This window comes from Hippocampus guttulatus, chromosome 9 (genome assembly GCF_054856545.1).
Source record: "Hippocampus guttulatus isolate MCC_2025c chromosome 9, RoL_Hgut_1.0, whole genome shotgun sequence".
NCBI lineage: Eukaryota > Metazoa > Chordata > Actinopteri > Syngnathiformes > Syngnathidae > Hippocampus > Hippocampus guttulatus.
In genome coordinates, this window is record NC_141269.1 from 6,671,133 (window position 1) to 6,697,186 (window position 26,054).

The following is a 26,054-nucleotide window of genomic DNA, read 5'->3' on the forward strand; positions in this document are numbered from 1 at the left end:
CCATTTTACAATCCACCGACGTTTTTTCTCTCGCCATCCCCTCGTCGCGGAGACAAGTTAAAAAAAAAAAGCACTAACAAGATGCACATTTTTACATTGAAAACTGTTATTGTTTGCCCTCCTAATCTGGCCCACCATCTGAGAGGGGCACTGAGGATTCGTAGGCGGGAGGGCGGGGCGGGGGGGCAAAGAGAGGGGCAGTGGGGGTCGCGGTTGGTTTAGGAGAATGAGGGATCAGTTGGGAAGTGTCGAATGGATGTTTCTCTTTCCTCTATGGGGAGGAACTTTGTATTTGACGCTTGTTTGTGCGCGTCTTTGAGCGCCTCGCTTGGACATGGAGATGACGGCGCGTCTCCCGTGTGACTCCGGGAAGACCTCGGCGACGGGGCCTTTTGCGCTTTCCTACAGCTGCGGCTCAGCGGATTAGGCGTCGTCCGCAAGGCAACATTACACAAGTGGCCTTTGAACAAAAGTCACGGCTGCTATTAATGATATGGTAATCCCTAATGGAGCTACCTCCCAGTAGTGATTATACTGACATGGGAAGAATGTCCGAAAGTCCTGGATTGCAACTCGCCAAACAACACTGCCGCTATTGTTAGCCGGCTCGCACCTACTACATCCGCACACATACGCTTGCCCCCTGCTTTTTGGACACCCTTGCCTCCACCCTATGAATAAAAATGAAACCACTTCCAACGCCCCCCAAAAATGGATTCATAGGAAAGGAGAGAAGGGGTGGGATCGCGAGGGAGGGAAAAACAAAGTGTCTTGCTCGGGATCAGCCGGGGATTTCTGCCGATGTGGTTCCCACACACTGACACACTGAGATGGAGGCCTCCTCTCTCGGTGTCTTCCCGTCCTTCCGGAGCAGGACCACACAAACACTCGGCAATTGCATGATTAATCTGCGCTCGCCTTTTCACCGGCACTGGGCGACAAGGCTGCACGAACGGAGGAGGGGGTGGTCGGGTGGCGGAGCAACAGGGGTGGGGAGGGGTCACTGTTTGACTGAGTAAATGTTCTCTGTCGGACCAACTAGGGCACACAGCAGGGCGATTTAACCCGGGTTAACTCAGTTACCCAGTTCTTTATTCAGAGTGCTATACTCTCGAAACTGCTGGGTCAAAAGGAACATATTTAAATGTTCAGATATTGAGATTTGAATGAGGCAAAATAACATGCTTTTCCTCTCAAATATATGATTATAATCATTTGTTTCAGATGTACTGTCATTACGTTCTGTATAAAAATTAATTTGGTGTTCAAAAAGTATTTTTTCAAACTTGAGTCTTGAAAAAGGGGGTCATCAGGGCCGTCTTATATTCGAGCCAATACGATATTCATTTTACTGTGGATCAAATCACACCAAAAGTTGGGTCATTCTCTGGGTTACTTTTATTTATTTTCATTTGATTTTTGGACTATACCTATCTTCAATGTATTACCCAACGAGTCAGCCAACCGCCGCCAACATATTCGAAAAATGATACGAGTGAAATTGGTTCAATTTCAGCAGACAAGACTTTTTCAGTGTCGCGAGACCTCAATTTAACTGACGGATGAGGAAGAGGGATCGTCCATGAATATCGATTGGCCGTTAAATTGAAGCACTTTTTTTTCTGGGCCAAACCCCCCCACCCCTCCAATATCTAATTACTGTCAATAAATATAAAGAAATGAAAAAATATTTGAATTTTTTTTCATTATTTTACTTTCAAATACTTCTGTAATAGTCGTGAAAGTGCTGCGATCGCTGTGCTGCTTAGTGTGTCACCTTCTGAATCAGGTTCTATTTTGTCACCAAAACTAATTTTGTACACTTAAGTCTCACCAGCGTCGCGTTTGGATGCCGTGAGCGAGTCTTTCCGGGGTGAGTGTAACAGATGCCAGGTTGGTCTTCGAGGAGGATGCGCGCTCCCACGCCGGTGACGTGGTGGAGGCGCCGATTCGAAGTGTGGGCGGGTGTGGCTTCTTCGACAGCCCAGGAGTCGCCACTGAATACCGTTTGCGTGTTAGAGAGACGTGTGCTTCTTCCAAAATGTACATTATTTTTTTAACCAGAGCTATACTGATAACTTGTGGGTTGTTTTGTGCCCTTGCTGGATTGAAATCTTGACCCAATGTGCAGGGGCAGCATAGCTAAACAAGGCTCAGTCCCTTTTGGACCAAGTGCTGGGTTCGGTTTTCACCCAATTTGGGTTACTTAGACCCAGCAGTTTTAATGAAGAGTGTGTCATAAAGCTTTCATCGTTATCATTTTTGCAGTTTGACGTCCTCGTAGTGAGAAAATTGAACTCGCACTCATGTTACCAAATATGGTGATCAACACGAGCTTTAAACGTTGGTTAGATGAGTGATTGATGATAAGGTGGTGTTGTTTCGGCCATTGCCCTTATTGCTGCCAAACCACATTCAAGCGTCACTTTCTAACCATTAGAACGTGTGTGGCTCTTATTTGCGTATTGTAGCGCAGCTTGACTGATATGTCAAAGTTGAGGACGGGGCGGAAAAAGCGGAGAAAGGAAATACCACACAGGCGCTGACACGGGGATCAATCCCATTGGCGTCATTTGAGCATTTGGAGGTTTTGAATAAAAATGAGCGCGCTAGACGGTGGAGCGGTTTGATTAAGGCCATGCAAAAGCCTCCGGGGCCTCCTTTCTCTGCTCCTTCAGCGGCTCAAGAAAAGTCTTCTTTTTCGCCCTTTTCACACGTCTCTTCCTCGCTTGCCCACTGTGGGTATTACAAAATCCCCTTTCACCAGCACCCTTGTCACCTGTCAGCTAAGCCAGGCCCGTTTGCAAGGTCTTTATCCTCCGTATACACACACACACACACACACACACACACGCACGCACATTCACAGATACATAGACACAAATCCCAAACGCACACACGCCCACCCACTCGCCCCCTTGCTCGCACACTGAAACCGCATGTCTGAGAGCTGTTACTCTTGCAGTTTAAAATTCATTACCCCTCTCTTCACGTTAGCCAACGTCCACCCTGGCACAGAACGGCGGGAGGGAAGGAAGCTGGGAATGTGGTGTACCTCACTCGTGTGTGGAGCTGCCATTTCAATGCATGGAAGCCACAATGCAATTAATAGAAAGAGTATGCATTAAAACCGTTACGATGCACCCAATCGCTTTTAGAGTTTAAGGGTTCATAGTTATTATAGTGTTAATCGTAGTGACACATGTGCGGTTATAATGTTTACTTGTCATTTTAAAAAGAGAACATGATTACTGCTATGCATTACTTTGAAGTGTGATTCGTTCGAATGACTCACTTAACTTGAAAACGGTCACTTGGAAGCGTCCATCCATCCATTTTCTCGTCCTCACGAGGGTGGCGGGCGTGCCGGCACCTATCCCAGCTGCCTTCGGGCAGCAGGCGGGATACACCCTGAACTGGTTCCCAGCGAATCGTAGCACTGAAAAACAATGTATTTTTATATTTAATATCAAATAGGCTGATTTACCTAAGCAACTTTTTAGTGTTCCAATTTTATTTAAATGATATGCAATGTTAAATTTTACAAAATATTTCATTTTAGTTTTAAAATAAACAATGACAAAAACCATTGAATGCTAAGAAATAAAAAATAACTGTTGTTCATAATAATAATAATACTAATAATTTAAACATAAAAAAGGCTACTAATATACTTGAACATTATTTCGGATGAATCTGGCATGTGCCGACTCCCATTCCGTTTGAATGCGATTGGTTAATTCTGAGCACAGGCACATCCCAGTTTTCAATGCGTGTGCACAATTATGCAACCATATTACGTACATCACACTTGCGGTGAAAAGTTTTTTTAGACAATTTATATTGGTGTTGTTGGTTTATGTCACAAAATAAACAGGGGTTATTTGAACAGGGGTGTGTCGACATTTGATGGGATTCTTTGTGGAGGACGTTTCAGCAAAAAAGCTTGTGCAGCAGCTGTCCAAATGACGGCGGACACTGCAAAGGCAGTCGTGCGGCCTGCAGGTTTAGCGTGAAGGGGCAGTCACCAGGCTGTGTCACTTAGTCCAGGCCCGGCCTGCCCCCAGCAGCCGGCGCTCATTAACCCGCCGACGGCAACGCCGGACATAAGCACACATACAGGGGTCACGGGGTCAATCGGGCCTTCTCTCCGGCCATCAAGACAAGCTGGATGCACAAACGGCGGCTGATCCCTCAATCAAAAGGTCAGTGATGCATTGTCCAGGGACACAAATTGATTTATCAGGCCTCCTTGTACTAATGAAGAACCATGCTTCTTAAATACGACTTGAATCAATGAGCCGTCGATGGGCGAGCAATTGTTGCCCAATTTAAAATGCAAAATGTCGTAGGCCATCGGTGACGGGTGACCACCCCGATTACCTATTAACGCGTGAATCAGAAACAGGGCGTGACAAATGCACACAAACGACTTAAGTTAATGTTGCTATTGTTCCCGCTTGCATAATGCGTGAGTTGGGCAAGTTTGGTGTGACGTGTGCATTTTCATTCATGAAACCCGTCACTGCTGGCGGTATCTTAACCCTTTCATGTTATCAGGTGACAGGTTATCATTAGTGGTGCATGAAAGGGTTAAACCACAGGTGTCAAAGTCAAGGCTCGGGGCCCAGATCTGGCCGCCACACCATTTTATGTGGCCCGCGAAAGAAAATCAAACATGGCCAACTTCCATAGCAGCGGTGGAGCACAAAAGAAACCACTCTGACATTTTCAATCAAAACCGGGTATTTTAAAATGTATATATTTCAAAGGTAGAATTTTGAAATCAGCTGTTTCACTGCATCTCATTCTACCGTGCAAGTGCATCTAATAAAGTGTCCAGGGAGCTTATTTCCAAGCTGACGGGCACATGCTGAATCCACGTTCCTCCCCCGTCGGGACTGATCTTGTTATTCCCAACATGGACTGTGAGCAGCGTTGACTTTGTCTAATTCATCCAATTTGGTGGTGCTGATGTGCATACTTCTGCTTACACAGGCTCACGGAGCTGCAGTGTAAAGAGAGACTTTTGAACCCTGACAAACTGCCAAATTGGACCACAAAAGGGACTGGAAGACTATTTTCCCCCTCCTTAGTTGATAGCAACGTTGTAAAAGTTTGACTTTTGAACCTTTCAGATTACACACTGACTAGTAAAGACCACAATGTGTGTGTATATATAATGTGCGAGGAGTAAGGCTCTTGACCTGCTTAATGTGTAACGTGCCTTGATGTAAATGTGAACTCTATAAAATAAACGGAGTTGATATGCGGGTGCTAAAATGCAACCTTGCGTGGCATGAGAAAGGCAGCTTCCATTTGTTGTTCAATACTGATGAATAGAATGTAAATATTTTTAAAGGGTTGTTTACTTGAGGGTCATGGTTAACTCTTAACCAAACCGTAACCCCATCCTTAAACCAAAACCAACTCAATATTTTATCTCCCACTTATCATTTCTAAAATGCAAAACCCCAAAAGAATTCGCTTGAACCTGTCTTCTTTTCCTCCCGGTTTCTCACCAACGCCATCTTTCAGTCTTTCCCTCACTCCCTCCACCACTACTCCTGCCATGTCCATCAACCTGTCCCCCCACTGACTCTGTGTCTCCATCTCGTCCTGATTGGTCATGGGGATTTCTGTGTGTGTGTGTGTGTGTGTATAGGCAACGGCTCTGCCCGCGGCACCGCCCTCATACGGTGGAGGTTTGAAACTCGTGTCAAAGGTACACACGCCGTGTCTGCGCATGGCTTCTTTTGGAGTTACATGGAACGAGGCCAAGAGAAGAGAAATAATCAAATAATCTCCTTTCGCCTGAGCTCCAGCTCCAGTCAGCCTCCCCGCGTGCCCCCTTGGATTTGAGGCCACCAGCTCATCCTCAAAGAGCTGTGGGATTTGAGCATTGTGGAGCAAGAAACAAGCCACGAGTGTTTTCAAAATATAGGACGGTAATTCTACATCGGAATCATACTGAAGCAGAAGATACCAAAAAAATGACATTAGGACTGTTGATTGGGTGAACGGTCTCCCGTCAGATGCTGAATTTCATCTTAATCAAAGTCAAACCGACAAAAGCATTCTCTGGTCTAATGGTTTGGCATGTCAACTATAAAACCCCGCCAAAGCCTTTGTTCATTGTGAATACTTTGCGAGCGACTCAGCTCCTCTCTTGGCTTCTCAGTACAGCAGCAATATTGTCAGGCATAGTGCATGTGATGAGATTTGAAGATCTAAATTGATATGCATGAAAAAAAAAATAAGGCATGATTGGTGACATCAAGATGAGCGGAGAAAAGAGGAGATGTTATCTTTGGTTTTGACCCAACGAGAGAAATGCATTAAGGGAGTTGCGATTAAATCTAATAAAATAGCCGGTAGGTACTTTGAGATTAAATGATATATGAGATGAGATAAGCTACCGTTGGGCAATTGTGTATTATCTATCTACATGTGTTGCTGCACCATATGTGGTCCTATATCCAATACTGAAAGGGTAAAACCATAATCAAATACTGTAGTATTAATTTAAAAAAAATTGAAATATGGACAATTTCAACATACACACTTTGGAAGTCGCGCACAAACAAATAGGTTTCTCGATCTGCTCCATGCTAAGTTGAAACATTTAAATTTGTGCTTGTCACCCCTTAAATACACATTAACTATAGCCAAATGGAACCAGTAATCCTCCTGAACAAACACACACACACACACACACACACACACACTTTCTCTTAATACGTCATGGTAGTGACTGTAGTGGATGTGCGGCGCTTTCAGTGAATGTTGATGAGGGTCGTGGGGCGTTTTTTAACTGTCTGACACCTGCAGCTCTTCATACTCAAAATGCAAATCCCCTCCATGATCCCCTCCTTCAAACTGACAGATCTTATCAAGAAACGACTTTTTTTGTCCACGACCTCAAAATCTTCATCACACGCACACCACGTGACCCCTACGATATCGAGATGTATGAACAAACTAGAGAATGCAATTTCCGGAGTAATTGCATGTGACTGCTGAATGTTTGACGCACAACTGAAATGCCGTAAAAGGTAGTGAAAGGTCGGACATGTAGTGTGTCAGGGGAAATACTGGCTTTTAGTATTGACAAAATGAGCAAAGATCAGCAGAATCAATGAGGAGTTTACATCATGCGCTGTATTTAGGGACAACAGTATTTCACTAGTGATAGCTATGCTAAAATATTGGAAACTCGTAACATGAGAATTTAACTAAAATAAACGAAACAATTTGAAGTTGGAAAGGATTAAATCACTGGGTAATTCACAGCTCCTGAATTAGCTTAACATTGAGAGTTTGGTTTGAAAATTCGTTTTGAAATGGTTTGAAGAAAATTCTTTATTTAATTTGGGAATTTTGTCTTGGAAAATGTGAAAAAACGTTATAATGACCTAATATAGGAAAACAAATGAGCTTAACAATTTGCTGTTGTTGTGGTCTGAATTGATTGAGAAATGCGGATAGATGAGGCATATATGTAAAAATGTGTCTTCATTTGGACTCATTTTGACTTTTCCAACACAAATTTGTCCAGGGGTGTGTAGACTTTTTATCTCCACTGTTAAGATACTATCGCTGCCACCTTGACAATGCAGGATGTTGAAATGAGATCAGATAAATTGCCGATAATGTGGGATGTAGCCTACAACAAGTGGAGCGAGTTTAGGGAATAAGCCGCAAGAGGAGAGGCAAGAAGCAGGTGCAAGCAAGCCTGCTGCCCGGCCGGCTGCGTGAAGAGCTCACGTGAGAGGGACGCTCAATCCCCAGCAAACCTTCTGTGTCTGCCAGCTGAGCTTCAACTCTGACCTCGTGGGGGGGCTGGGGAGGAAGGGGGGCCGTGGAGCTCCACTCAGAGTGGGCTTCTCCTCTATACCAAGGCAAATAAAGTGCTGTGTTATTTCTACTAATGTGTCGGCCAGTAAAAGCGGCAGTTTGAGACTTGCCTCTTAGTTCCTCAGTGCCACCAACTGGCTGATGTGGGAAGTTCAAGGAGTGGTCAACCTCACGGCTGTCCAGTGAAAACCATTTAAGGCTGAAGCGTTTTTATTTTTTTATCTGGCCTCACGCAGCATTGACATAATTGGAAGGTCATATTTATTGTACCCATTTAGCAGTTTTCAGCTCGTTAAAATGCTGTTGTTTTTTTTCGAATTCATTTGTCATCTTAGGTAATGGCTTAATTGATTCACTGAAAATATTTTAAAAAAGATTAAGGTGAACGTGACACATTGTATTTATTATTAAATAATTGCTTGATTAATTGTGAAGGAATTAACCCTAACATTATTGATGAGAATTATCTTGTCACTAAAATACACAATTTTCTTACATTTTAATCATGCTTATTTTATTCATTAGTTAATTATAATACAATTATTATCAATAATAGTGATGGGATATGTTATTTTTGCCTGTACCTTAGAAAGTGGCCAGTGAGTACTGTCAACAGGCGCCACCGTGTGGTAGTGACGTGTGTTGCATCACTATTGAAGTGGAGCGTCCTCTTTCATGATTTTGGCTCATAGGTTGTATTTTACCACGTTGTTGTCCAAATAAGTTAAACGGTTATTTCTATGTAGCGCATATGCATTTTTAATTAGTTATAATTGTCATATCCAATATTGCCATCACATAATCAGTTTTTTTTAATTTCTTGTGCCCAGCATACAATGTTAAGAACTTCTTTTTTATGATTAACTACAGCACAAGTGTAAAATTAAGATAAGCACTAATCAAGGTAAAAACAACAAAACACACTACCTTAATTTGACGATGCACGGTAAATACGTATTTTAATAGTGGCATTTACTGCAGTTGAAAGTGAAAAAGCGTAGTCATTAGCTTTGACTACCGGTACTCTTAGTTGGCTAACTGCTATTAGCATTGATTAATGACAAGTGTTTCGAAACATTGACAATACACCTTTTACAATGAAGGACCGGGGGGGGGGGGGGGGATAATAATGATAACAATATCACCATAATGTGGGTATTTACCAACAAAAAGCTTTGAGCAATGCCGACGAAGACGTGGGCGCTGGTTGAGAAGACGAACACAGGTGACCTGACTTCCCGGCCGGTGCAATCTGGACACCCCCGAAACACCTGTGTGCCTCCGAGTGTTTTAGAGCGAAATGTGAGGCAGAACGTTGTCTTATAATTTTATTGTGACATCAATTCAATGCCTTGTTTGTAGACATCCAATCCATGTCAACTTGATGTCAAGTTGTGCGGGGCAACGTTGTTTTGATGTCAAATAGATTGATTAACAATGTATGATGCAGTAATTGGATATGGGATTGATCCTTTGGTTGGACCTTTTTTTTTTTTTTTTTTACAAACGTAAGGATGTCAAAGCTTCTGTACGCTATTGATAATGGTAGTCAAAATCTTGACCAATCTTCAACATCAAGTTGATGTCGCGGTGCACGCTGGGTAGCTTCATTAAAAGGTCGGTTTTACCACGCATAAAATATTTTCAAAAATATGAAAACGCACCAAATATTCCCGACTGTACAAAATTAAAGACGTTTTCGGACAGGTCTTGCATGTTGAAGATTGTTGGCACGTATTAAATGAATGTGTCTTTGATATCCTCGCGTGTCCTTTAAACGTCCCCTTGGTGTGAGGACATCGTTAAACTTCCTCGTGAACTTCAACCTCAGATATTTATCCAGCCTCGTGTGCGGGTTCGACCCGCAGCAGATCCATCACCTCCTTATTCTCGCGATACCCGACCTCCCCCTCATATATTAGGACACGAGTGGGGAGCGCATCGTCCACTTGGAGCTGCGACGTCGGGTTTCCTGGAGGACCTGGGTGTGTTTGTGCGAAGCGCGCAGCCATGTCGGACGCAATGACCAGTTTCCTGAAGGACTTCTTGGCCGGTGGCGTGGCCGCAGCCATCTCCAAGACGGCCGTGGCACCCATTGAGAGAGTCAAACTCTTACTGCAGGTAATGAAAAGATTAACATCACCACGCTTCCACTGTGTGTTGCGCGAAAGAACAACCGTGAAACTGCGTCAAAACTTGGCGACGTACGTCTAAATGAGCGTCCAGCTTGTCAGCATGGAGCAGGTGGTCAAATAAAGCGATCGAATTTCGGTGCGTAATGTGTGCAGAAGAAGTATAGTCGTGAAATAATATTCTTCCCGTGCATAAAAGTTGATGACGTAGCCTTAAACTGCGTCATGCGTGTCAATAAAGAGGATTAAGTCACCACATTTCATGCATAAAGTGTCCATAAAAGTCAGAGAATCGAGTGAGAACCAACTACTGAAATTAGTCAACCAACCTTTTCGTGCGTAAAAGTTCATGAATCGACCAAGAACAAGCTTCTGACTCAAATCAACCAATCAACGGTTTGTGCGTAAAAGCGAATCGAGCAATATCTGCTGACTAACCAAGTCGTAGTTACTTGCGTAAACGTTAGTCAATCCAATTGCTGCCCAAGTCAATCAAATCTTAACGTTAATCATTTGTGTGTAAAACTTGCTTACGCCTTACGTGTTGTAAATATGGAATTGAGCCGTTTTTTGAACGCACAGCAATGATGGCGCTCACGTTGCCGAGTTACATTAATTTGTGTGCGTCCCCATTGAAGGGCCCATCTTACACGTGTGTGAGCCAAAGTTTAATACTTGACTCGGGCATAAGCAGTGAAAGGAAAGCGCTAAATTTAACTCTGGAGCTGTAACTTCATACTGGGACCGTTCTCGAGTGACAGTGGTGGAGACCCTACGCGGACAAAATTTATTGGGACAACCAGCCGTTTCACTGACAGGAGGTGACAGTTAGAGCTCAGTGATCGTGTCCTGAACTCACCGTGTCTCTTTGTTAATCCCCAAAGTGGTGAATGGGCTTGTTGTTCCTGTCCAAACATCCAAGCATGTCTCGTTGTGCAGCTACGACAGAAAAGCGACTAAACGTTTCGGAAGCATGCTATTGTCCAAAATGTCTTTATCAGATGAAGAATTAAAATACATATCAGAAATGAGGTCACCTACACTTAACCATATTTTTCTCAAAGGAATTCATGGCGAGGGGGCAACTGTAAAGACAGCATTTTCACTCACGGGGGCGGCACTTCATACATCACTGTAAATATTGTGAATAGAGTGCGCATCTGTACTTTTTTTTCGTGGCCTAAAAACACTCAATACAGTAAATTATTTTGTACTTTTTTTTTTTGGTTTGCTAAAAATGCCCACCCAGACTACAAAATTATTTGAAATAATCCAGCTGTTTGCTTCCAAAAAAATTCAAAAGGATTTAATATACCGGTATATATATATATATATATATAACATGCCCCTTTCAATTCCTGATTTCGTGAGATTTTACAAGTGTACCAAAAAAAAAAAAAACAGTCCTTAGGGTTGGAAATTCAACACGGACTTTGATTTGGACAACAACATTTGAGTGTGATTTATTTGACAGGGGCTCATAGTGCATACTGTAGTAGGGCTGAACAAATTTAAAAAATCACCTAATTGCATTTTTCCCCCCCTCAATATTGTGATTGTGATTTAATGTTATACATTTTTTTTCAGTGTTACATTTATTATACTGTTTGTTTGTGCAGGTCCAGCATGCCAGTAAGCAGATCACAGCCGAGATGCAGTACAAGGGCATCATCGACTGCGTGGTGCGGATCCCAAAGGAACAAGGCTTTCTGTCCTTCTGGAGGGGCAACCTGGCCAATGTCATCCGATATTTCCCCACCCAAGCACTCAACTTTGCCTTCAAAGACAAGTACAAGAAGATCTTCCTGGGTGGCGTGGACCAGAAGACGCAGTTCTGGCGCTACTTCGCCGGCAACCTTGCGTCGGGCGGCGCGGCCGGCGCCACTTCGCTTTGCTTCGTCTACCCCCTGGACTTTGCCAGGACGCGATTGGCCGCTGACATCGGCAAGGGCACGGCTGAAAGGGAGTTCACTGGCTTGGGGAACTGTATCACTAAGATCTTCAAGACGGACGGCCTTAAGGGGCTCTACCAGGGCTTCAATGTGTCCGTGCAGGGCATCATCATCTACAGGGCTGCATACTTCGGCTGCTTTGACACGGCTAAAGGCAAGGAAAACTACAAACGGTTCTGCGGTATTTCGCATAGCTGACTGAATCCTCTGCCTCGAACATTCGCAGGGATCATTTCCCCCCCACCAAGGCCCCTCAACCTTACATGGATGTTATTGTGCTTTATAAAGCAAAATCAATGTTTAACTGGATACTGATGTATCGATGCGACAGAAGACCTGCCTCTGAAATTATTCGGTAGCTCCTTTTGGGTTTTAAGTCGAGTCAACTTAATGAACTCAAATAGTGTATTTATTCTTCCAAGCGGTCAAAGGTCAATTATAATTCAGTATAGATATGTTACCCAAGCAAATTCTGTCGCAAGATAGGGCAGCTACCCTAATTTGTCATTGACCACTTCATAGCTCTAAGACTTTGTTAGGTTGTGTAATTACAGCAAATTCAATTCTTCAGTACCACTTCACTGCTAAGTAGCATAACTACACTAATTTGTAAGTACCCACTTCTCTGCTCGATAGTGCAACATGCACATTTATAAGTTGCAATGCAATGTTATGTTAGATTTTGCAGCAAAAGTAATTTAAGGTAACCGTTACTCCATTTTTGAAAGCGCTTTTGAAGACCCACAAGGACTCCGTACATCAATAAAACAACACTTAAAAACTAAATTAATAGTAGTTAGCAAGTTAAAACTGTGGCTGGAACAAAAAAGTTTTGAACCGGGAAATCACTTTTTGGTTTAAAAGGACTAAGTGCACTGACTTGTTCCACTTTGAAATATGTCGAGATGCTAATCGAATTGGCTTTTATTAGAGAGAATATATTTTATAAGGAAAGAAATGGCACATTTACAGTACTGACAAGTTCATTCAAATGGATGTAAAATGACAACCAAAAAAAATTCATTGCATCATAGCCCTCTCGGAATGAGCCATACATATCGAATCATTTTCCATCGAATCAAATCATTCCATTTTCAAATCGAACCATCCTTGAATCGTTTCGCACCCAGTGTGTCAAACCATTTTGAATCATCTTTTGTGGAGATACGTACAGTCCTATTTAAAACAATAGTTTGGGAAAAAAAAGCAGTTTTAGTGACTATGCAAATTTAAATAGATTTGAGTTTGGTTTTTAAGGTGGTAAGATATAGACTGAGGTGCAGAAGTCAGGTGGCAAAGAGGATACATTAGAAACAACTCTCCTGTGGTATAGTAGTACGCTTCTACATTGCTGCAAATTGCAACCGCAGTAATTAACCCTTTTATGGACCTTGTAACCTGATGACAAGCTGTCCAGTGGCGTAATCGCTGTCCCTATACAAACCTCTCTGACAATATAAGCATCAATATCTGTGTCAAAGAGGGCGGCCCGGTAGTCCAGTGGTTAGCACGTCGGCTTCACAGTGCAGTGGTACCGGGTTCAATTCCAGCTCCGGCCTCCCTGTGTGGAGTTTGCATGTTCTCCCCGGGCCTGCGTGGGTTTTCTCCGTGTGCTCCGGTTTCCTCCCACATTCCAAAAACATGCATGGCAGGCTGATTGGACGCTCTAAATTGTCCCTAGGTGTGAGTGTGGGCGTGAATGGTTGTTCGTCTCTGTGCCCTGCGATTGGCTGGCAACTGATTCAGGGTGTCCCCGCCTACTGCCCGGAGACGGCTGGGATAGGCTCCAGCACCCCCCGCGACCCTAGTGAGGATCAAGCGGTTCGGAAATGGATGGATGGATGGATCTGTGTAAAAGGCAGCATTTTCGATACAGCTCATGGAGCATCGCATGAGTATTGTTCAAGTGTACGTAAAAGTTTTGATTTTGAGGCGATGGGGTGACAAAGCATATAATTCTGCCCCACCCATCGACAGGAATGCTTCCCGATCCAAAGAACACGCACATCGTGGTCAGCTGGATGATCGCTCAGACGGTGACGGCCGCGGCCGGCCTGGTGTCGTACCCCTTCGACACCGTTAGACGTCGCATGATGATGCAGTCTGGTCGCAAAGGAGGTGAGCCCATCACTAAACATGTGGCTTTGACATCATTTATTAATTTGATTTTATCTGGACAATTTAAATTCCCCTCCTAAGATGGAAAATGTGTGGAATCTATTCAAAACTAAACAGGGGATTCGTCGCTATCTTCTGCAGTGCTTCTGGCCCCCCAAATGATCTGGGCCTATAACAGTCAGTCTGTGGATATTTTTTTGGGGGCCGGGGGCAGTAGTAAGACATGATCGAAAATGAAACGTTAGCCATCCAGATACATGCATTCCATATTTTTAATTGAACAACGCAAGTGGCCATTAACTAGTTCTGAGGCTGAATCTGGCCGCCCTGCTTTCGAGGATAACATGACTATTGTTATTTATTTTGTCGTACAGCTGAGATCATGTACAAGGGCACAATGGATTGCTGGAGGAAGATCCTCAAGGATGAAGGTCCCAAAGCTTTCTTCAAGGGCGCTTGGTCCAACGTGATCAGAGGCATGGGTGGAGCTTTCGTATTAGTATTGTACGATGAGATCAAGAAGTACACATAGGCTACCGCCTGTCGCCATGGAAATCCTCCAGGATGCTCGCTTGTCTTAATTTTGCTCTTTACATGTGTGGCAGGCCCGTAAAGATTCTGTACATACTCCGCAGCCGTGACATTTGGTATAGCTGCACAATAATGCAAGACATAGCACGCAATTGGATTGTGCAGGTGTACCTAATAAAGTGGCCAAGGAGTGCCACATTAAGGCCAACTGTAATAAGCAACTGTTCTAATAAAGATTTAGTTTCTCACCATTTGTTGCGATGACAACCTGTCAATTACTGTTATTTAAATTTTTTATACAATTGTAGTTATCACTTTTTCCTCAAACATATTACTGATGGAAATATGACATGACTTATTTAACTAGTTGTCAAATGATTGAAAACTGGCATTTTAAAATATAATTTAATTCAAATTTAATGAACCTTACAATTAAATGTAACAGACTGAATTTGATTGAAAATGCCAATTGTTTAATTTATAATTATAATTTATGTGATTTATAATTTCTTGATAACTTTTTAAATGTATAATTTAATAAAAAATAATGTGATAAATGTGGCATTTGCTTTTTAAACTGTTAGTGTAATGTATGATTGAATTAGATTTTTTTTTTTAAATATGGCATTTTCTTAATGGGAAAACTACTTTGATTTGCTATCAAATGACTACAAAGTACTATTTAGATTCTTAAAAATATAAAATTTTAATGTACAGTAATTGCATTTTTGAAAAATGACTATTGTGTTATTTACCCTGCAGTCAGAAATATCCCTGCTATATTTTTCTCGTGTTTTAGATCACTCATACATTTCCTGCGGTAAAATAGACACATTTATTAAGGGAATGAAAGACACATTCACGCCGTGCGACACATATGACTAACAACAGAAAGGTGGGCGGGCCGCGAGGAGTGCTTTGGACCTGGTTGCGTTGGAGCTTGCGGAGGTGGCTCGTGTTCCTATTTGGGAGGTGCTTCCCCGTATGGAGCTCAAGCCGGCCACTGCGGATGAGGACAACATGTCACATTTTACACCCGTATACTGTACATCTCATATTCACATTCAAACATGTTACATTTCATAATGTGGACAGGGGCGGAGCCACATGGTGGCCAAGGGTGGCCATGGCCACCCCTTGGCACTCTGGCCACGCCCCTGGCACCCCTCACACCTCGGTGAAAATTTTGATCACTGTGATTTTTCTGCCATTTTCAGATGGAGGCAGTATTGTAACACCCCTTGATATCAGAATTACTTTCACACCATCGCCAGCAAACGACATGGTAGAGAAGTCAAGTGTTTAACATACGATCCATAGTCATACTTTCATAAAATCAAAAGCACACATATCCAGAACCTTGCTAAGTGTGATGGGCATTGTTCTGGATATGATTATTTCATGAAATCCTGACTGTGGAAGGTATGATGAAGAATGTCGTACACATGCACAGCCATGTTGTGTCACCTTGGCCAACCCAGTGAAAGATTTCTGGCTACATCCCTGCACATGGAATCAAATGCATGTCTCCATTTTCCTGCTTTTGCTGACATTTTGGTGTGTGTGCTGAGGTCGTACCGCTGGATGGAAGTATATTGGTGGCGGCGTCGCACACTTCACACGGCGTGGCCTGAAATCTGGCGTGACGTTGGTAGTCAGACAGCTGGTTGGAACGCTTGAGTGTCGGCGTGGACTTGACGTACTCCAACCGCTTTAGGAGGGCCTGCAAAGAAATCAAAGATACCGTTACGGATATAGTACATTTCTAGAAGGAACCTTCTAACAAGCAACACGTCATCAACATTGCTTATATTGCTGTCAGAAGGCAAAAACCACAAGACTGAATGAAAAGTGTCATGACTCAGATTTTCAAACTGAACTCATGTCACACTTCTCTAACGTTGAGACACGTGACTGGAGAAATGAACTTGTGATCTCATTTTCAATTACTGCACTCCAGGAATAGACAGCGACAATGAGGCGAACGAGCGCACACTGGTCTGTGGAAATGACTAACCACACAGCAACGGAACGTATATTGGCATAAAGATCAAGATGATAGGTAGTTTGGATGATGGGCTGGACAGATTGGATACTGTACTGATATATAATTATGAGCCATAATGCAATCAGTTTTTGGCCATCTTCCATTATCAAGACATCCAAACAAGTTTATGCAATATTCACACGTACAAAATAATGTCACAACAGTGACTGTCCTTACCAGCTTCGAATTTGCTTTTGTGGGCATGGTGAGAATAAGACAACTAACTGGACTACAGGGCAGCTAACAAGTCTGCCTGGCCACAAGCGTCCTTGCGAGCGTGACATGACCACAAAAAAAAAAAAAGAAACCAAGGATTCTCTCAATCTGTTACTGCGTATGCAGGACACCAGTTTTTCAGCTACGTAGACCAAGAGAGTGCCACTCTTACAAGGCATGTACAGTATACTGTGGGAAGAGCCAAAAGAACTGCAGAGGTTAGATTTTCCGACAATGTCACAGTGCAGTCCTGCTGTGGTGCACCACCACACTCCCCACCTGCTGCAATCTGTCCACATCTCTCTCGTGTCTTCTTTCAGTGCGCCCACACTTACTAAAACTCAGCTGAGCAACCACCTACACTAAACCTGAAGTCATCAGTGGATTTATTCCAGCATTGTAACCAGAAATATAGCGAGTGAGGCCCTGATTTAGTATAACATAATTACTTGCCATCAGGCAAACTACTCACAACTGCAAAACGATCACTTTCAGGGAAAAAAAACCCCCAGCATGTTTGTTGAGGAATTAATGTTTCATCATCAAAGACGGCAAACTGCTTTTCAACACATTAGATTGATCAATAATTTGGGGAGAGAGAGATTAATATTTGGGACTTGTGTACTGTCGGCTTTGTCGCACCTGTATCACAATGACATCAAACTATCATATCAAAAACGTGTCTCACTTGGTTGTCCTTATCAATGCGTTTCTGCTCTCGCAGGCGGTTGACGGAGCTGTGGGGGATGTGCGGGGTGGTGTTCTTGCGGGTGAACTGGTTTACGATGGCACCGGGGGCTAAGGAGATTCGGGAAAGCACCCGCAGGAGCCGCTGATTCTCGTGGTCAATGCGTCGGACCTCATTGTTGTTGAAAGTGAAGTTTTTCCTGCTCGGCCGTCCTCTGCAGTGAAGGATGAGGTTGTCCTGAATGAGACTCCCGCTGGCAAAAGAGTCCGTGTCTGGAAGAATGTAAGAATTATTTATTATTTATTTTATTATCTTCCTGCTTGATTATGACTGTAACAGGTGTTGTACTGGATACAGTATATGTGATTTTTTTTCACACCTTGAATGAAAATCAAAACCTGACTACTGTATACGAAGTAAGCCAACCCAAGACATCAAACATTCACATCTGCAATGCCTTTCTGTGAAGTCATCATACGGGCTTACATACGGTTACAGTAAATCATCGTCAAAATCAGTGTTAAAATAATCTTCGTCAGACGCTGTGTGCACCTGTTGGTACTCCGACATGGCCACAGTCAGCTGAGCCGCGACTTTCATTTCGATAGCATCCATGACTTTGGCCGCACAAACTCTTCCCAGCGGAATACCACAAGCGGCACAAAAACAAGAAAATAAAAATATACAACCAATGCTCGAGGCAAAGGTGATTGCTACGCCTTTCCATTTCCCAAACATATCCTGAGTGTGCTATGATCAAGAATGGAGCATGCAGGCGTGCCTGCATGCCTGAATGCTTGGCAACCCCTCCCTGGGGTGTTGTGTCACCCCGGAGAGAGCCCACCGCGCTGAGAAACTTCCGACGACGCCCCAGTTAACATGTACGAGTCGACCCCACAAAGAGTATCTCTCGGACATTGCACCTGCATTCAAGGTTCCCTCTGGACGGAGGATGCTACTGGCTCGGGTCGGGGTCGCACTCTGTCGCCGCTTCTCCTTGGCGCTGCCCTCCCCAGGCTCCATCAATCTGAGGCGCTGCAAAGGTGAGGAGCCCGGACTGTCCCCGTCCCTTAGCGTGTAATCCGACCTATTGGACGTCCTGCTGGGGACACGGGCGGACGGCTCTCGGCCTCTCCTCCTCGAGCCTCCCGGCGAGCTGTAGCGGCTGGACATGGTGGAGGAGCTCGGCGGACGTTTGGCTAGTGAAGACCGCTCACTGGCTGCCTCGGACGCAGAGTGCCGGGCGGCGCGTGGCCCCCGGGTGTCTTGCGTGCTGCAGTTGCTGTCTCGGTCGTCTTCTAGCGTCTGGAACGAGCCGCTCGGACCGTCCTCATCTGCATTTTGCCTGCTGCTACTTCCTCCACGCCGGTCTCTATCTTCGTCGCGGTCGCTGTCAAAAAAGGAGTGGTCGACGTCACCCTCCAAGTCGCTTGGGTTGAACATGACCGTCCGGGTAACCCTCGAGCGCGGCGTTTGAAACTAGGAAGACGAGAAGTTAGAGGGGGTGGATGACGTCACTTCCCGGCAACGGTTGCTGTGAGTCGCGGTTGCCAGATCGGTGCTTCGTGGAGACACATTTCAAACTCCGAGCTAGGCCGAACCAGCCTCGAAGAGAGCTCGAACTCTGATTTAAAAAGCGCATCACCGCTCTCACGCATGTGGTGAAAAAGTGACACAGCGGTTTTATTCAAAGCATCACACCGATGACGGCTCGCAATTACATCAGCGTGTCAATTACACCGATCAAAGACCTTACGTGTTGATGTCAGCGGATTTAAAGGCTAATGTCAGCCTCTGACGAGTATGACGTATCTATTCACTTGCACCGTTTGTCCTCTAGATGGCATTGGTTGTCAACCCACAGGTTGTCATTCCTTTACGATGGAGTAGATGGAGTTGGACGTAGATTGGAACGTCGTACTTGGATTGAAAAACAGTGTCTGTCAATTTCGTAAAAACTCAGGAACTCCAGGTTAAGTGCCATTGAATTAAGAAGCACCTGCCTCTGCGTCCTGCTGTAGGATGGTGACAACACAAGTTGAGCAATTCTCCGCGGGGCCAACGTTGTCACATTTTGTAGTTTTCAGGTTATTACATGATACGTTTCACACGCTTACATGAATATTTTCACCTTTTAACATGAGAATTATGACAAAGTAGGATCGGTAAAAAGCAGACATGCTACTAAACACAGACAACATTCTGATCTCTTAAAACTACAAGCACATGATCATAGACATCTTGGAGTTGCTTATGATACTTTATATGTACACTACAGTATATGTCGCATAAATGTTACATCACTGCAATCTGCAGCTCAAATGAAAGCATCTGTCAGGAGTAATTTGATGGACTGATTTAATTAGATCAAATATGTCTACTTACCAGCCACAACAGTAGCACAATCTAATTTAATCCAATAAAATCACATTGTGTGTGTGTGTGTATGATGGATTTATAATTCAAATAGATGTTTCAGATATTGTTGGCACTGTATCTAACTAGAATACTGAATAAAATACTGTACAGTGGACCCAGAGGCTATTTGTAGGGGGTAAAGGACTGAGCCTGACTGCGAAAAGTAATCTGAATAATTGACGTTCTCCTGAAAGTGATTATGGCCTCTAATGATCATTTTAACCATAAATAAACCACAAACTATGATCCTTAAACACAGCATTTCAAATATCCTCAAAATTTGCAGTTTTTACAGACAGGTCTGCACTCATGTACAACTGCGTGTGTACAGTACCCGGCCGGATGCATAATTCTGATGAAGAATTCATGGGTTTTGATTAATCCTAGTTTGGTGAAACTACTGTGAGCCAGAGCGGCCACAATAACAATCATGAGTTTACATACATAGAAAATCAGAACCTGATTTGACTGAATTGGGCTTTTGCATCATCATGGCTTGTACATCAGATTGCTTTTGGCTTCTGGGGGAGACACATATTATAATACGCGGTTTGATCCCAGAACTCAGGTCCTTTCCAGCCACACCAACCCTGAGGAAAACACGAGACATACAAAACCAAAGTCAACAATGTCTGGAAGGGAGACATGTGGAGAAGCAGCAATTTATTCCAAGGCCCACCTTGTCTGTGATGACCTGCAAGTCCTCTGCGCCTGTGTAATGAGGGTCCAGGATGAGGAAGCGAATCTGCCCGCTGGTCTCGCTCCAAGCAACGCCCAGAATGGTGTGAGCTAAAACCCCTCCACCTGCAAGGGACAAAGAACCTTTACGTGACAAACGTCAACATATTTTCACCATACAGGTGCATCCCATAAAATTTGTATAATGCAAAACCTTAATTCATTTGTGTAGTAAATTCAAAAAGTGACACTAACGTTTTCAATTATAATTTGGCTTTATAATGTGAACAAAAAACCCAAATTTACTCTCAAGAAAATTATGACATCAGAAATAACATTATTATTTTTTAAATAAAGCAATTAGGATTTTTTTTTGAAAATATTCACATTTTTTGAGATGCCCTAGTAATTAAAAATGAAAAGTTTATAATTTGCAGAAAAGGTGATTTGTTTAAGATTTTGTCATTAAAGCAGAATAATTGAGGCATTTAAGCAAAAGATCATCAACATTCTCACTTAACCCTTTTTAGGGACAGCAGTTACTACAGTGGACAGCTTATCATGTTATCATGTTGCTCCCTAGCAATGAATCTAAAGCTTAATAAAATATATTTACTTACAGACTTTGCACCTGAATGGGCGTATGAGAGGATGGAGAAGAATTGAATTCACGCAGAATAACGTTCTGAACATTTATGGTTTCATGCGAAAGTAAGATTATATCTGTATTTTATCAACAAAGCTCTGGACGATTATTATTTTGAAAAGGCCTTATATCGGCTGATATATTAGCCGAGGATCAGTATACTTCATCGAATTTGATGAAAACATTTGAAACAGCTGTCAGAATCAACATCACAGCAAAGTACAGCCACATTAATAAACACTGCGGAATTAATGCCTCACAGTGTCAACCAAAATTGAACCCAATCTTTGTGACTAGAGCTCAGAATGGCTCAAATACGTGTGAGCAGGTGTACCTAATGAAGCAGGCGCTGGGTCTATCGTTTGAAACATGTTTGAACGTCAAAGTGAAGAGCTCACCAATCATCACGGGAGTGCCCTCTGAGAGGAAGTGGTTGGCCAGCTCTCTGCCTTTGGAGGCCATTTCAGAACCCTGACTGAAAGCACACATATTCACCGCTCCGTAAATCTATAATCGGAATCCATCAGAGCGGGGTGCTCGTCAGACAAACCTCACAAACGAAATCTTGGAAGTCACCCCGAGGAGTTGGTTGAGGACGGCGTGAACCTCAAAGGATCCAATCCACTGACGAGACCCCACAAAAGACCCTTGTTTGTCACCAACATCCACTAAAGCCTAAAACAAAAATGTATCAGACAGAAAAGCCAAGTTTTGCTTTCAAAACTTATCTTGTAGCAGACGTGTGCACATTTTCAGCATGAGGTCTCTGATCCACTGGTGAAAGGACACTTTGATCCTCTCCTCTTTCATCTATAACTGCTTCAGACAACAAAGTGTATGCAGAAAAGTGGTGAAGATTGCACGACTGTCTGTGTCCTATGTGTTGTGTTGTGTTATTTTTGTTATTTTGACTTCAAAATGGCGCCGCGAGAGTGGCTGCCTTTCCAGCAGCTCCTATATTTTGTTGTTCTACTTCTTCCTTTCATAACTTTGCTGCTGTGAATTGGGAATTTCTCCATTGCGAGACTAACAAGTTTTCTTATCTTATCTTAAATAAACTACAATGTCAATCCATTCAGTTTTAGTGCTAATTTAATTTCAGAAAAAGCTTCACTTTAGTGTAGTTTTTATTTTATTTTATTTATTTATTTAAATGTAGGGAGTATTAGTCAAGTGCAAGGTAAAAAAAAAAAAGCTATTGCATAATAAGGTAAAGTAAACTACAGATCTCAAACGGCTGTTTGACCTGTCTTCTGTGCGGACGTATAGCAATTCCAATATAAAACAATGGACATCTTTACTATAATTATAGTTTGTTTTGCTTAGTTTAATAAACATAAGATGTCATTTCAGTGAGTTCGCTTTTTTTTTTGTAAAGAATTTTCATTGTAGTTTTTTTCGTTTTCATGAACTATAATACCTTGCCTTGCACTTTGTGAAAGTAACTACGGTACATAAAAAAACACTCCATCCAATTCACATTACCTGCTGGATCTCCTTGTGAGTGGGCACGGGCCGCTCCACATAGCCTTGCTGTTGGAACCAGGAGCAGATGGTCTGCAGGGAGCGATAAGCGCAGCCCCAGCCATTGTCATCCATGCGGTCCTGCATGTAGTGGTGGTAACTGTACAGCCCGTGCACCAAGTACACCTGAACCAAACACATCTCATCAGGACTACTCTTCCATCTGAGTAAATCTTTAAATAGATTTACCTTTCCGTCGTCCAAGGTAGGATGTGTGAGAGCCAGGTGAGGGTTTCGGAGATAACCGTCTTTGTAGAGTTCATTAGGGAAGTGATAAGCGTTGGCTCTTCTAAAATAGGGTCTGTCTTCTGGTAGCTCAAAGCGCTCATGCAGCTCCTACTCATGTAGCAAAAATTATAGGAAAATATTGCAAAGTCCATTTTAAAAGATGACGTGCTTTGGGATGTTTCAGATTTATTTATTTTTATTCATAATTTCTCCCCCATCAGCAACGGATTACATCATACACACAACAAATACACTGAAGAGTACATGACTGAGTGGGAAGGGCAAGTATGTTCCAAAATGTAATCTGCTGGATGTTGTGTGTCAAGTACCTTACGCTGGGGCTCGAGCTGGCTGTCGGGCACCCGAGCAGGATAGACTGCCGTCACCAGTCCTCTGGATTCCGGAAGCAGAAAGTGGAAAGGCTCCGGGACTGATAGCGTGGTGCCCTTCATGTGGCGCAGCATCTCACGCTCCATCTCATGCAGTTGATGCGTTAGCGCCTCCAACAGGCCCTCAAAGGCACTGCATAATGAGATCGCGGAGTGTTTTAAAATGCAAGCTTTTAGTCTGTTCTTTGAAAAAAAAAAATCTATTCATTGGGCCGGTTACTCTTTGATGGTGTCAGCGGAGCGGATGTTGACAACACAATCCATGGGAAGAGTTGTAGACAGGAAGTGGGACTTCTGGATGGTTTTGCAGAGGGTGGGTGCAGGGAGGGGACCTGGCTTTGTCACTTCCATCATCAGGTTTAGGCTGATCACTCTCTGAATGGAAAACAAATTGGTGATGTGATGAAATCTTCTCATGTACATTCTGTATAATAATTGTACCTTCATAATAACAATTTGTACTGTAAATTGCATCAAGCACTGTGAATAGTGTAGTGTAGTTGTCATATTGTACAGCTATTATACTTATTAGTCATAGTCAAAGTCATTGCCTGTTCGTAGTCTATATAAATACATCATCTCATGCCTTCCATGCTTCATTTATTGAACTGTATAAGCTATTTTATTAATGCTTTTACACTTCGGCTTAGATGCAATCTTTATTTCCTGCCTTGTACTTGTGATGTAAAATGACCAAGTTGAATTTGATCTATTTTTCAAACTGTCAATGTCATAGAGCACAGAAGAAAAATATAAATACAAAATGACAAAATATAAAATGTTCACATACAGCTACTGAGCTCTTTTTGCCTTTCTTTTTCGCAGACCTTTTGCCAGCCATCTCTTGTTCATCCGTCCTGAAACATAAGCGAAACAAAATGGAAACAAATGGAATGGGTGTCAGAAAAAAACTGAAAGAACTTACTGTATCCATTTATGTAGTTCTTCACACATTGTGCTTGCGGATATTTCTCTCGGAGTCACATGAACACCTTTATTTGGCCAAATAATAACTGGGCTGTCCTGGACACTAAGGACGCAGGATTCCGAGTTCACGTGAGAGCGTAGGTTCTCAAATGTTCTTGAGATGGCTTTACGCATGAGCATCACTGAAACAAAAAACATTGCGCAGTGTGTGTTATTTTATATTGATTGCATTGTTACATATTGTATTTGAGAGATAGTTGACAAAAAGATAGTGACAAAAAGAACAATTGTTGCCTGTAGTTGAGCTATTTTCATCCATGTATCTATTTTTTTTAAAGCATAGCCTCATTCGGGTCGCAAGTGAGCTGGAGCCTATTCCAGCTGATTTTGGGCGAGAGGTGCCAAACACCCTGGGCTGGTCGCCATTTAATCACAGGGCACATAGAGACAAACATCAAGCATTCACATTCACACTTGTGGAATATTTTAAGTCTTAAATTAACCTATAAACGTGTTTTCATACAATATTAATTTAACCGCACAGACTTGCGTTATTAATTGGAGAACATACTAATTGAGAGAAATTTGAACATTCATTCGTATTTAATGAAATTCCATCATACCATCCGTGCTTTCCAGGATGCATTTGAGCTCCAGCGGTCCTCTCACACGGAGAAAGTCTCCTGTCTCGATGCCATTTGAATCCACAATCTGAAATAAAACAAATTAGAAGCTGGGGGTGGAAGTTTTGCATTTACCATGTATCTGGACAGCAAGTGACTACGCGCTACTCAACCGACGGCTTTCTACGTGACAGTAACAAGCTCGGTCAACATTTTCACAGAGTGTTTTTTATATCATTAACATGCCCACCATGGTCATTTTTTTGTTGGGGAAATATAGAAACACGGAGCGAGGTAGTCTATTCACCGGAGGCTGCCATGTCTGTTTGACAGTACTTCAACGTGTCTCTTTCCGCGTCAGCTGATTGGACGATAACAGCGCTGCCTACTAGTGTTGCATTCAAGGTAGCTCGTAATTTTGGCAAATCGAAATAGAACGTTCATCTGAGAGCGGCTCGATTGAATACAGTACTTCTGGGTAAATGTGCCGGCAATGATTATTGTCGATAAGAGAAGCTCTTTTCACGTTCGCCAAAAATGCAACAACTGAACAAAACGGGAATAATTCTGTCACCACGTTCAGAAAAGGAGCAATACTATGCATTTTTTCACACGTTTCATTCATTGTAGAATTAATGTACAGGATTAGACCTCGATGACCTTGTCAGCCAACTTTAATCTTTAGTTCAAGACCAAGGTGTTACCTGCCGAGGTCACGCTGTCGAGTTTGCTGTCGTAGACAGGCTGGCTGTCATTTGTCCACGCAATGACTACGTTGTTGTCACACACGATGATGACCTGTTCCCCGACATTGACTTTTGTTTTGCCTTCGATGGAGGCAACACTCCCCATGGGGCCCAGACCGTTTTGGGACGGCTGTTCCTGGGAACAAACAGGGAACAATACTTTTAAGTGGCGCGCAGCCAGCGCTCGGCATTCTCCACTTTTGTGCTTGCGTGCAGGAGACTCTTTCTCCCTGTTTGTGCGAACAACAGCCTGTGTTGCCCATCGACTATACGGGCCTAAGAAAATGTCTACTTTGGAGAACAAGCACGTCTGGCAGCTGGCAAGAAAAAATCT

At 43.1% G+C, this 26,054-nt stretch overlaps 3 protein-coding genes across 3 annotated transcripts; 1 reads left to right on the forward strand and 2 right to left on the reverse strand.

Annotated features, from left to right (window-relative positions):
- The first annotated feature begins 9,802 nt into the window (after positions 1 to 9,802).
- Positions 9,803 to 14,841, forward strand: slc25a4 (solute carrier family 25 member 4). Its single transcript, XM_086120174.1, has 4 exons — positions 9,803 to 9,978; positions 11,609 to 12,095; positions 13,919 to 14,059; positions 14,434 to 14,841. The coding sequence occupies exons 1-4, from the start codon at positions 9,868 to 9,870 to the stop codon at positions 14,589 to 14,591; spliced, it is 897 nt and encodes a 298-aa protein (XP_085976300.1). The 5' UTR covers positions 9,803 to 9,867; the 3' UTR covers positions 14,592 to 14,841.
- A 186-nt stretch (positions 14,842 to 15,027) lies between these two features.
- Positions 15,028 to 19,153, reverse strand: cfap97 (cilia and flagella associated protein 97). Its single transcript, XM_086120173.1, has 4 exons — positions 18,465 to 19,153; positions 17,542 to 17,813; positions 16,169 to 16,313; positions 15,028 to 15,593 (listed from the first exon to the last, which is right to left on the reverse strand). The coding sequence occupies exons 1-4, from the start codon at positions 18,982 to 18,984 to the stop codon at positions 15,472 to 15,474; spliced, it is 1,059 nt and encodes a 352-aa protein (XP_085976299.1). The 5' UTR covers positions 18,985 to 19,153; the 3' UTR covers positions 15,028 to 15,471.
- A 729-nt stretch (positions 19,154 to 19,882) lies between these two features.
- Positions 19,883 to 25,311, reverse strand: ufsp2 (ufm1-specific peptidase 2). Its single transcript, XM_086120172.1, has 12 exons — positions 25,225 to 25,311; positions 24,975 to 25,062; positions 24,350 to 24,533; positions 24,215 to 24,281; positions 23,645 to 23,799; positions 23,365 to 23,557; positions 22,997 to 23,143; positions 22,769 to 22,933; positions 21,834 to 21,958; positions 21,682 to 21,758; positions 20,639 to 20,763; positions 19,883 to 20,549 (listed from the first exon to the last, which is right to left on the reverse strand). Exons 1-12 carry the CDS (start codon positions 25,231 to 25,233, stop codon positions 20,463 to 20,465), a joined length of 1,422 nt encoding a protein of 473 aa, XP_085976298.1. The 5' UTR covers positions 25,234 to 25,311; the 3' UTR covers positions 19,883 to 20,462.
- Positions 25,312 to 26,054: the final 743 nt, after the last annotated feature.